The sequence below is a fragment of the Rattus rattus genome, chromosome 17, assembly GCF_011064425.1.
Source record: "Rattus rattus isolate New Zealand chromosome 17, Rrattus_CSIRO_v1, whole genome shotgun sequence".
Lineage (NCBI taxonomy): Eukaryota > Metazoa > Chordata > Mammalia > Rodentia > Muridae > Rattus > Rattus rattus.
The window spans coordinates 14,602,216-14,615,379 of record NC_046170.1 but is presented as its reverse complement, the minus strand read 5'-3'; the positions used below and the strand labels follow the sequence as shown (position 1 = coordinate 14,615,379).

At 42.2% G+C, this 13,164-nt stretch overlaps 1 protein-coding gene across 1 annotated transcript; it reads left to right on the top strand.

Moving 5' to 3' along the window:
- Positions 1-3,549: 3,549 nt before the first annotated feature.
- Positions 3,550-6,785, top strand: LOC116886681 (disks large homolog 5-like). Its single transcript, XM_032888176.1, has 3 exons — positions 3,550-3,789; positions 4,869-5,028; positions 6,224-6,785. Exons 1-3 carry the CDS (start codon positions 3,708-3,710, stop codon positions 6,369-6,371), a joined length of 390 nt encoding a protein of 129 aa, XP_032744067.1. The 5' UTR covers positions 3,550-3,707; the 3' UTR covers positions 6,372-6,785.
- Positions 6,786-13,164: the final 6,379 nt, after the last annotated feature.

Genomic DNA, 13,164 nt, shown 5'->3' with positions numbered 1-13,164 from the left:
AACAAAAGAAAGAAACTGTGGAGTCACTGAGATACACTTCCCAGACAGGATCAGGAAAGACGGCTGAGAGAGATGCAAGCAGGGCTGGAATGCCTTGAGAAAAATGTTTTTTTCTCACTACCTCACTATGTTGTACTGTGTCCTATTTTGTGGAGGCGGCTCTCATGCTCTGGTTATGACAAGTATATTGTGATACTAGGAGGAGGGGTGATTTGCTATACAGATATTTTAAGAAGAAGCCTTTGCTTACTCTTACTTCTTTGCCTAGACTTGCCTCGGTTGTTCCTGGTATCATGGGAATAATGATCTTATTATATCTTGACAAAAGGGAAAGTGAGGTAATCCATATTCATGCCTATATAAGGGTTAATAAGCTTGCAGCTGCACGCAGTTGCATCTGCCTTTGCTCTGCATCCCCTGTGTCCAGGTTATTTGTGACCGTACCTGGGCCCCCAATGCAGTAGATGTTGACAAGCATAACCCTTCTCAGTGTCAGGTTTATTTTTTTTTGAAATCTATGATGTGGAGGCGTATTACAGCAACAATATGAAATAGCAGGCTGGCATGTATGAAAATTGCTGTGTTTAAGCTAGGTGTGGGGACAAGTCCTCAAAAGGAGCTGTTAAGATGGGAAACAAATAATGCATTTGTTGCTGGAATTGAGTTGCCTCAGCTGTGTTGCTCTGCCTGCTCAGTGTCCATTCAACATCACTCTGTTTCTACAGAGGAACTCAAGGTTTGCCCCAGCCGCCTGTGAGCTGTGATATGGGCAGAGAAAGGCCAGGACACAGTGGTGATTTCCCACTCCTCAGTTATGCTGAATTTTCCACTACTGTACTACAGTGTGGTCAGTTATTATAGATATTTGTCATTTCTTACAGAGGGCAACTATGATTGACTACACCCAATTCTATAAAAAACAAAACTCAGGAAACCTGGCCCTTGGCAGCAATGAATCAAGAAACATCTAGGATGGTGGGGCATGAATTCTGCCAAGCAATGAACTCAGATAGGTGGGGTTGTGAGGAAGATGTATGGTTGAATAGCCCAATAGATTCACGTTGTATCATCTTGATTTAATCTAAGGACAAAGAAGTGGAGTATCTCTGATGGCTTTCTTCTAACCCCTTGAAAGGTTCACTGGGGATTGACCTCAGTACTTCATTCTTCTTGCTGGGGCAGCAACACTCAGGGAAGCTTGAGATTGCCATAGGCACAGTATTAGGCTAGAAATACTGAGTAGGTGATACTAAGTTGTTCAGATGGTGATACCCATTTCATTTGTTCTTAACATGGACCTAAGGAAAGACAGATCAAGGTCCTTAGAATACAAAGATCATTTCCAGTTCTTTTCTACCTTTCCTGAATGAAAGACTGGTTGGCAGAGAATGGTAAAAATTCAAGAATTGGTAGATGATGCTTTGAATGAAGGGTGGGTTTCTGTGCTGGTTTTAGACAGGGTCTCAATTACCCCATCTTGTTCTCTACGTTGCTCGTCAGGTTCACTTTGAGCTCAAATAAAGCTGCTTCCACTTTCCAACAGGTAGTCTTACAAAGGGGCCTCCAAGGACTGTGAGGACAGCATTAGCCAATGAGAATTGAGGTGTGTAACCCACAACTATAGCTTTATCTGAAAGACCCTCAGACAGAGGAGACTCTCGCTCCAGTCCTGAGGACAATCACCACCCCATGAACACACGGGACTCAGTCTTGATGTAAAAACAAGAGGTTTACTTTGGGATACCAATGCACTGGGGCTCGACACGGTCCTCACGCAGGAGGGATGTGAGGAGCCTTGAACAACAGAAACGTACAGCTTAAATAGTCAGTTAAGATTACACAGTTTCATTAGCTCAGCTATTTCGGTACCAAGGATAACTAGGCAGATGTTTCTCGTCCTGGAATTCCTGGGATAAGGCCGTGACCACATCAATGCAGCTATTTCAGTACCAATGACGTCTGACTAGATATATGTTTTCTTATCCTGGGGTTCCCAGGACAAGGACCAAGGATATCTGTCTTGGCAGGTGTTTCTCTTCTGGAGTTCCCAGGACAAGGCTATAGCTATGCCAGCACAGCTGCATTCAGTACCAAGGACATCTCACTTCTATAGTGGTCAGTCAGCTTCCCAGAGATGTTTCCTGTCTTGTAATTGCCCTGCAGTAAATATGTTCTATACCCTCTGTTCTTATGGTCTGGCAGCTTCCTAGAGAGTGGGTAGGAATGTGCTTTCTGTACTTTCTGGTCTATTGTCTAATGTCTAGGGGCTAAGCAAGGGCCAGCTTAAAAGATTCTCATTCTTAAGAAATGGCTGTACTGATATCAAATGGGGATCTTTCATATCCACTTTCTTCCAAGTCTACCAGCCATCTCAGATTGTTGCTGTAATATGCCTGACAATCAAGGACACAGAAAAATAACTTGATACACAGCAAGGACATTGTGATCATATCCTGTGTCGTTATGTATGTTCTGGATGAGGTTTGTTAAAATGACAATATTGCACAAAGCTTTATATAGGACCCATCAAATTAAGGGTCACTATGCACTGTCATATCTAAAATGGCCTAATGAGAAGTGACCACTGGATCACTCTTCTGTAACTTCACATGAGAAGCTTGTGCTTTTTGTGTTTTTTCTTTTTCTGTTTTTTTCTTATTTATTTATTTATTTATTTATTTATTGCTTTATATGTTGTCAGGAAGATAGTTCAAGTCATGGATCTGCCCCCAAAATCTGAGCTTTGCTACTAATACTGTAAACAGTATTAGTGTATGCATTCAATAAAATAACTTTTTTTTTTTTAGTACGATAGATGCTTTTGTGTTTTGTGGGGTGATCCATGAAACAGGAGTGAAGATGCTTGTTTCTTACTCTGTCCACTGAGTTATGTCTCTAGGCTTGTCCTACTCCTTTGGCTGCACCCCCCACCCCACATCTGTTGACTATTTTATTTTTCAGATGAAATCACACGTTATAGCTTAGAGAGGCCTGTAAGCAATCCTGCTTTGGTAACTTAAGTGCAAAGAGGAGAGCCCCACACTCAGCCTGAGGGTGCATTCACTGGTGGATCCAATATTTCAGTTTCCTCTGCTAACAGATCACCACATTGTTGCCAGGACCATAATGAATGCAATTCTTTCTCCTAAGGAATCTGGTGGCAACTGTCAAATGTTAAGCACAAAGCTTCAGGTTGTACCTATAACACACACCCACATCGCAACCTACCCTACAGGCTATTTCTGGGTGTGATTTCATGCACCTGCACATGATGAGACAGGAGACCTCTTTGGCTACTTATAGGAACTGGTGTGATTTCTCAGTAATCTTTAATGGGTAATATTGCTGACTGAGGAGAATTTGAGGTAGGATGAAACATTTCTGTGCAGGGATTGGGGAGGAAGCACTCATTTAGATACATAGCAATGACTTAGGTTTTTCCAATCAAGTCTAGAGCCAAATTTGGCTTTGGGAGCATGTGGCTATGCCACAGGGAAGTCTCCTGAAAAGGGCACATCAGCTTTTGCTCACTACAGGGAGAACATTAGCAAGGAGGCAAAGTCTGTTCTCCGTGACATCAGCAGTCCCTTCGTGGACATTCTATTGTCTCCTAGAGAGACCTTGGAATCCCTGTGATGTCACCAGTATCGTTGTGACAACCAATTCCCTACTTTTTCTCTTAGTGTCCAAAGGATATATCCACAGACATGTTTGCCCGTCTTTGTAGGTGCTTTGGGAGAGTTGATGTTGATAGAGAAGAGTCTAGAGTGAAGCAAACGAAACCTAAAGGTAATGATGGACACAGGACATGGTCATGGGGAATGTGGAGTAAGTTCTGGGCAGTGTATGTTGAGCTTCCTGTCAGGGGTGTGTGTGGGGGTCTTCCGCTGGCCTTTATAGTAATGGGCCACAACCACTGGAACATCTCCACAGATATTGAATTCCATGATTATCACAATTCCTGAAAGTCAAGGTTTTCACATCATTAGTTTCTCCATAACCACATGGAGGATATGGCAATGCCTATGCTATTATTGGGTGAACTTCTAGTCTTTACTTTTACAGTGCATTCGGTATGTTAAATTGATATAATAACACCATAAGTAGTCATGGAGGGTATAACTTTTCTGAATTAAACAGGGCATCAATGTACTTCACTTTCATTGCTTCTTTAAATTCAGTGACTATCTGACAGTAGTAAGAGGGAGAGAATTGTGCTCCTGGCCATGACCTTATATTCTTAGAACTCCTCTGACTACCTCTGGCTGACGGGGCCAATCTTACCTTCATATATTAGAGGTTCTGTGTGGCAGATATTTTTCTACAGTAGCCAAACTATATGGAGCAGGTAGAGAAAGAGCCTGTAACCTATTGGCACTTCTGGGGCATTTGTCATTTCAGTAGGGGGAATTAATAAGTCTGTTGACCATGTCCTCCCCCTACATGACTTTTTAATGCAAAGTTATTGGACTAGAGTAACAGTGTAGGATATCTGAGTATCCCCTGATCAAGCAAGTCTTTGTGGATGCTGAATTGATGATCTGACACCTGAAAACCAGAGGGGGTGAGGGTCCTGAGACCAGGTTATGTAGCCCACGAGCTGCATTAATCCTGAGAAGCCATCTTTCTAGTACTTTAGGAAGCCTGTGTCAAGTGGGCATGGGGAAACACCTGGCTGCTTATATCTCTTGGTCTCTATATAGTAGTGGGGGAACTGTGATCCACTTAGGAGGCCTCTTACACATAGACCAAACTCCTTGCAGTGACACTGGCTTCCAGGCATGTTCTCCTGTTTGGACCTCACTGTGGTCTGTGTATGCTCTATGCATTCGCCCCATGCGGGTTCACTTGTGTTCTTCTACCTACAGAGGCCTGCAGACAGACGTCATCCCCTGAAAATGTCCTAAACAAGGTGCAGGCCAACGAGGAAGAGGAGAGGCTGAATAGAGAACTGGAGCTAACTACCAAGGAGAGAAATGAGCTGACAGATCGCCTCCTTTATGTGACAGGTGGATCCATGAGCAAGAGGTATGCATTGCTCCAAACGAACGACCTCTTAAGGTGTTCTAAACCTCATCTCCCATAGAGAGGAGATTCAGAACCTGACCCTTACTGAGGAGTGAGTTTGGAAATGGACTCTCTGACTCCTCCTGTTGAAAATCTGAACTTGTGATCTGAGTGAAGAATTCAGGGATAAAGTCACTGGAGCATGAGTTCCCAGTGTACAATTGGAAAGCCCTTGACAGGTGGTAGCTTTGCAAGGTTCTAGGTGCTGTGAGTTTGTGGAGAGTGTTTGTACTTGCTAGGAAGGTGACTGAATGCTATCATCTCCTGGCAGCAGCCTGAGGTGACAGGTCCCACATTGTTCATATCAATGCTTAACTAGAAGGCCTGAGGCTCAGGCCTGTTCCTTCTTGTCTGTGTGCCTTACACTCAGAGACAGTAATGGTGCATGCATTTCTACTGATTCTCATTGTGCTCTTTCCATATTTGTCTCTCTCATTCTCTGAGTCTGTTTACTTTTCTTTTCTTGTGGGTGTGTCCCAGTTTGTGTGTCTGTGTGTGCACAGGTCTGCATGCATATGCACCACTTTTATATGTTTCTATGTCCCTCCACACTTGGAATTTAGGGGTCTGTTTTTGGGCCTCAGGATTTACCTGTATATTAGTTTCATGGACGTGTGAGTGCTTTATTTTGGAAGCCCCACTTTCAACAGCACAGTTCTTTGCCTATGTGGTCACATTTGTCTGTACATTTGTATCCCTTGGGCAGATTATAAGTTTGTGGCAATATCTGGTCCCATCTCCAGAATTATGTGTACTGTCTGCCTCTAGAATATTAGTTATTCAGCTTGTAGCATTCCAGTTGTCAAAACAGGAAAAATAAAATCAGAGGTTTCTGGGTGTGTGTGTGTGTGTCTGTGTATGTGTGTGTGTATGTGTGTGTTGGCGTAAGAGCTGTGGCCTAGGCTCTTGATAGCATAACAGGTTTGAATGCAGATCCAGCCCTCCTGATTGAAAAAAGGGAGCCAGGGCACCCTTTATCTGGGTGCTTAGCTTCTGTTGTCCTGGGCGCACAATTCCAAGTTTCTGAAGCTGAAGAAGATCCCAATATGTAGAATTCAGAAAGTGTCCTTCCAGGGCTGGGGTAGTACAGGACACAGCCTGAGTTCATATAATCCTAAACCTCGATGTTCATTGGGTTCTATCTTCCTGGGGCCAGCCCCTACTTCAGGCCAAATCCATTTTATGAAAACTTGAAGATAAAGGAGAAAGAGGTCATGTCATTACTGCACAACTTAGACATAAAGAACATTGAACATCGTGAGAAATTTCAGGAGCTCAAGAAGGAGATTAACTTCTATCGGTAAGTACTGGTCAGAAGGGCCCATCATTGTGGAATGGCCATGGCTGCCTCTCTTTGTTCTGGACTGGAGAGCCTGCAGCTCTGGGTCCATCTCTTCTGCTGTTTAAATATCACTGTGCCGTGGGTCTTTTGGACTCAGTTTCAGTTCCATAAGAGACTGTGACTTCTCACCACAGTGTCTATGCATCTTTAGAAGGCTCTGGATAGAACTATACTGATTCAGGCATCAGAGTGTTATTAGGCCGACCTGGGCCTCTGGGGTCATACCAGGTTTAACAAAGCTCAATGTGTGGACCACATGGTTAGCATGACCTCCCTTGGTTCTACTGTCCTCTTGTGGTTGTTTGCTGCCTACTAATTGATGTTGCCCCGATGCATTGGGCTTTCATGGATAGTTGTAGATCCCTTGTTCTTTTGGAAAGACATGGACTGCAATCCCACCAACAATGGAGGAGTGTTCCTCTTTCTCCATATCCTCGGCAGCATTTGCTGTCACCTGAGTTTTTGATCTTAGCCATTCTCACTGGTGTGAGGTGAAATCTTAGGGTTGTTTTGATTTGCATTTCCCTTATGACTAAAGATGTTGAACATTTCTTTAGGTGTTTCTCAGCCATTCGGCATTCCTCAGCTGTGAATTCTTTGTTTAGCTCTGAACCCCATTTTTTAATAGGGTTATTTGTCTCCCTGCGGTCTAACTTTTTGAGTTCTTTGTATATTTTGGATATAAGGCCTCTATCTGTTGTAGGATTGGTAAAGATCTTTTCCCAATCTGTTGGTTGCCGTTTTGTCCTAACCACAGTGTCCTTTGCCTTACAGAATAACGCTCAACTCTTACTGACTGTGAAGCATCTTGACTGCTCTTTGTTCCACTTGGACAGCCCTCAGGACCAGGCTCTCCTCTCTCTTAACCTGTAGAGAGCTGTGACGTGCCGTGCCTCAAAGATGGCGCTGGTTTTCGCCTTCCACCCTCCCAACAGTGAGCGCTCCTTGCAGTAAACAAGTCCTTATTTGTCTATGTCTGCCTGGCCTGCTAGCTTCCGCATAGTGACAGCCTATCTACATGACCCACGTGGCTTGCTAGGACTGGCCAGTGCTAGCTATTTAAGTGTGGTGCAGGGCGTTCCCCGGGGAGAGAGAGTCAGAAGAGATAGAGGTCAGAAGATTGTATCAAGGTTCCTGAGTAAAACTGCTTGAAGAAGATCTCCTGTGGTCGTGTCTTCCTTGCTGGTCAAGGTTGGGTGTGGCATTAACCCATGGCTGCTGTCCTCTTCCTCTTTCCTCTCCATCATATCTGTTCTTCCTTTACTCTTTGGCAGCTTCTTCTTCCTTCTTCCCTCCTCATGATCCTCTCTAGCAAAGCCCTCAAAAACTCACCTCCCCCATCTCTCTGCTGTGCAGCTGTTGGCTTCTTTATAATCACAATTACCTGGGAGCAGGGTCAGATTTTGGGGGTTAACCAGTATTTTGATGGTGTTTGCATTGAATCTGTAGATTGCTTTTGATAAAATGGCCAATTTTACTATGTTAATCCTGCCAATCCATGAGCATGGGAGATCTTTCCATCTTCTGAGGTCTTCCTCAATTTCTTTCTTCAGAGGCTTGAAGTTCTTATCATACAGATCTTTTACTTGCTTGGTGAAAGTCGCACCGAGGTATTTTATATTATTTGGGACTATTATGAAGGGTGTTGTTTCCCTAATTTCTTTCTCGGCTTGTTTCTCTTTTGTGTAGAGGAAGGGTACTGATTTATTTGAGTTAATTATATACTCAGCCACATTGCTGAAACTGTTTATCATGTTTAGTAGTTCTCTGGTGGATATGAAAATAATAGGAAGCAATAATGACTATTCCTTAATATCTATCAACATCAGTGGTCTCAACTCTCCAATATAAAGACATAGATTAACAAACTGGATATGCATGGAGGACCCTGCATTCTGCTGCCTACAGGAAACACACTTCAGAGACAAAGACAGACACTACCTCAGTGTGAAAGGCTGGAAAACAACTTTCCAAGCAAATGGTCTGAAGAAGCAAGCTGGAGTAGCCATTCTAATATTGAATAAAATCAATTTTCAACTAAAAGTCATAAAAAAGATAAGGAAGGACACTTCATATTCATCAAAGGAAAAATCCACCAAGATGAACTCTCAATCCTAAATATCTATGCTCCAAATACAAGGGCACCTACATACATAAAAGAAACCTTACTAAAGCTCAAAGCACACATTGCACCTCACACAATAATAGTAGGAGATTTCAAAGCCCCACTCTCATCAATGGACAGATCATGGAAACAGAAATTAAACAGAGACATAGACAGACTAAGAGAAATCATGAACCAAATGGTCTTAACAGATATTTTTAGAACATTCTATCCTAAAACAAAAGGACATACCTTCTTCTCACCACCTCATGGTACTTTCTCCAAAACTGACCATATAATTGGTCATAAAACAGGCCTCAACAGATACAGAAAGATAGAAATAATCCCATGCGTCCTACCAGACCACCATGGGCTAAAGCTGGTCTTCAATAACAATAAGGGAAGAATGACCACATATACATGTAAGTTGAACAATGCTCTACTCAATGATAACCTGGTCAAGTGCACGGAGCCATATTGGATTTGGTCCTAGCCGCTTTTTGATGACTGCCTTAAGTCTTAAGATTGTTGAATGAAAGCCTCTCCCATGAATTTACAGCACAGGAAGATAACATTCAAGGATGCCTCAGCTCCCTTTAGCAGATACCTGGCCTCCTGAATCAACACCCAGTGTCTCCACTGCCTGACCTCATCGTCTACCACCTGACCTCTTTGCCTCCTGCTATCACTACCTACATCCGCATCCTCCCCCTCCTCTGTGTTTTTTTCACAAAGGACCTCCCCCTACCTGAAAGCCTTAAAGCTGTAACGTTCACCCCCAATAAACGAGACCTTGACAACAGAATCTTGCTTGGTCTCCTCCTTCTCTCGCCCCCCATTTAGGCCCAAGGGTAGCGCCCCTTCGGGACCCTGAATAACTGGGTCCCCGCTGGCGGGGACAGTCAAGTAGGAAATAAAGAAAGAAATTAAAAACTTCTAAGAATTTAATGAAAATGAAGGTACAACATACCCAAACTTATGCAAAACAATGAAAGCTGTGCTAAGAGGAAAACTCATAGCTCTGAGTGCCTGCAGAAAGAAACAGGAGAGAGCATATATTAGCAGCTTGACAGCACACCTAAAAGCTCTAGGACAAAAAGAAGCAAATACAAGCAGGAGGAGTATAAGGCAGGAAATAATCAAACTCAGAGCTGAAATCAACCAAGTAGAAACAAAAAGGACCATAGAAAGAATCAACAGAACCAAAAGTTGGTTCTTTCAGAAAGTCAACAAGATAGATAAACCCTTAGCCAGATTAACGAGAGGACACAGAGTGTGTGTCCAAATTAACAAAATCAGAAATGAAAAGGGAGACATAACTACAGAATCAGAGGAAATTCAAAAAATCATCAGATCCTACCACAAAAGCCTATATTCAACAAAACTTGAAAATCTTTCAGGACATGGACAATTTCCTAGACAGATACCAGGTACCCAGTTAAATCAGGAACAGATAAACCAGTTAAACAACCCCATAACTCCTAAATGAAATAGAAGCAGTCATTAAAGGTCTCCCAACCAAAAAGAGCCCAGGTCCAGACAGATTCAGTGCAGAATTCTATCAGACCTTCATAGAAGACCTCATACCAATACTATCCAAACTATTCCACAAAATTGAAACAGATGGAGCGCTACCAAATTGATTCTATGAAGCCACAATTACTCTTATACCTAAACCACACAAAGACCCAACAAAGAAAGAGAACTTCAGACCAAATTCCCTTATGAATATTGACGCAAAAATACTCAATAAAATTCTGGCAAACCGGATCCAAGAGCACATCAAAACAATCATCCACCATGATCAAGTAGGCTTCATCCCAGGCATGCAGGGATGGTTTCATATACTGAAAACCATCAAAGTAATCCATTATATAAACAAACTGAAAGGACAAAAACACACGATCCTTTCATTAGTTGCTGAGAAAGCATTTGACAAAATTCAACACCCCTTCATGATAAAAGTTCTGGAAAGAATAGGAATTCAAGGCCCATACCTAAACATAGGATAAGCCATATACAGCAAACCAGTGGCTAACATTAAACTAAATGGAGAGAAACTTGAAGCAATCCCACTAAAATCAGGGACTAGACAAGTCTTCCCACGCTCTCCCTACTTATTCAATATAGTTCTTGAAGTTCTAGCCAGAGAATCAGACAACAAAAGGAGATGAAGGGGATACAGATTGGAAAAGAAGAAGTCAAAATATCACTATTTGCAGAGGATATTTTCTACTGACATGTGTGACATGGGACAAAACAGTCCATGTCATCCCTCACCTGAATAAACTTCCTTAGAGTACAGTGTAGTTGGAGGGTCCTTCTTTCCTCTCCAAGATAGAGAAAAATTTCCAGTCTTCAGACAAGTGTGTCAGCCATTGTCCACTGACTGTCTTGAGATGTCCACATTGTCAGCTGAGTGTCGTCATCCAGCCTGCCCTGTAATTGTTGTAGATGATTAATAGGGTTCCAGTCCTAGGATTTAATTCAGTGCTACAGTACTTGCCAAACACATTCAAAGCCCTAGCTGCCACCCTAGTCCTGTGTGCTCTAGAGAAAGAAAATAAAGAACCACATTATCTATCAAGTTTCTCCTCTAATAAAAGGAGAATCTGCATCGGGTCTTTTAAGTAAATCTAAACCCCAGCTTCCCCACATCTCTCTCCATCCATTCCATTATTGGTGCATTTTCAGTAACGCTCACTTTATTCTTGGTGTGCAAAGAATGTGCACCATGTCAGTAAAGTGAGTGTGTGTGTGTGTGTGTGTGTGTGTGTGTGTGTGTGTGGTGTGTGTTTATCCATGAACTCACTATAAACTTTTATCAAATGATCTAGAAGACCATAGAGAAAACTGTCGATGTACATGCAGAATTATGTTACTACTGTTCCATGACACCTTGCAGGGAACACTGAAATAGTGGGCTGCTTTAATAGAGCCTAAAACCAGCCTATACATGGTTTTTTAGTGAGATTGTGTTGTGCAGAGATAAGCAGAAGCTTCATTTATTCCATGCTGCTTTTACCAAGGTGAGGCAAAGCCTCATCAGATACAGAGTCTCTTAGGATTTGATGGAAGGAAATAAACTAAGGGTTGAAATCAAGTCTTTAGAAACAAAGAGAAAAGTACAAAGTCAAGGAAAGCAGGAGCTATCTTTTCTTCTTTTTTTTTTTTTTTGAGAAGATCCACAAGAGAGACAACCCCTTCCTCAAACTAACAATGCACAAGAGAGACAATACAAAAATTAAAAATCAAAAATGAAATGAGGGACATAACAATAGACACCGAGCAAATTCCAAAATCATTAGTTCTTACTCCCGAGGACGTTATGCCAGAAAACTGAAATATTTATTCGATATTGTTGATTTTCTAGACAGATAACAATTACAAAAATTAAATCCAGATCTGGGAAGATATCTGAATAATACCCCTAAGAAAATAGATACACTCATTAAAGGTTGCATACATTATATATTATATTGCTTTCTTTTTGCACGATTAAACCCCTTTGAGGACATTTAGCTATGTTATAGAAAGTGTTACTTTTAAAACAAAAGAACAAAGAAAGAAATTGTGGAGTCATTGAGATACACTTCCCAGACAGGATCAAGGAAAGACGGCTGAGAGATGCAAGCAGGGGCTGGAATGCTGCCCTTGAGAAGAAAATGTTTTTTCTCACTTTACCTCACACTATGTTGTACTGTGTCCTATTTTTGTGGAAGCGGCTCTCATGCTCTCTGGGTTATGACAAGTATATTGTGATACTAGGAGGAGGGGTGATTTGCTATACAGATATTTTAAGAAGAAGCCTTTGCTTAGTCTTACTTCTTTGCCTAGTCTTGCCTCAGTTGTTCCTGGTATCATGAGAATAACGATCTTATTATATCTTGACAAAAGGGAAAGTGAGGTAATCCATATTCATGCCTATATAAGGATTAATAAGCTTGCAACTGCATGCAGTTGCATCTGCCTTTGCTCTGCATCCCCTGTGTCCTGGTTATTTGTGACCATGCCTGGGCCCCCAACGCACTAGATGTTGACAACATCACCCTTCTCAGTGTCAGGTTTATTTTTTTTTCTTTTTTGGAATCTATGATGTGGAGGCGTATTACAGCAACAATATGAAATAGCAGGATGGCATGTATGCAAATTGCTGTGTTTAAGCTAGGTATGGGGACAAGACCTCAAAAGGAGCTGTTAAGATGGGAAACAAATAATGTGTTTGTTGCTGGAATTGAGTGGCCTCAGCTGTGTTGCTCTGCCTGCTCAGTGTCCATTCAACCTCACTCTGTTTCTACAGAGGAACTCAAGGTTTGCCCCAGCCGCCTGTGAGCTGTGATATGGGCAGAGAAAGGCCAGGACACAGTGGTGATTTCCCACTCCTCAGTTATGCTGAATTTTCCACTACTGTACTACAGTGTGGTCAGTTATTATAGATATTTGTCATTTCTTACAGAGGGCAACTATGATTGACTACACCCAATTCTATAAAAAACAAAACTCAGGAAACCTGGCCCTTGGTAGCAATGTATCAAGAAACATCTAGGATGGTGGGGCATGAATTCTGCCAAGCAACGAACTCAGATAGGTGGGGTTGTGAGGAAGATGTATGGTTGAATAGCCCAATAGATTCACATTGTATCATCTTGAT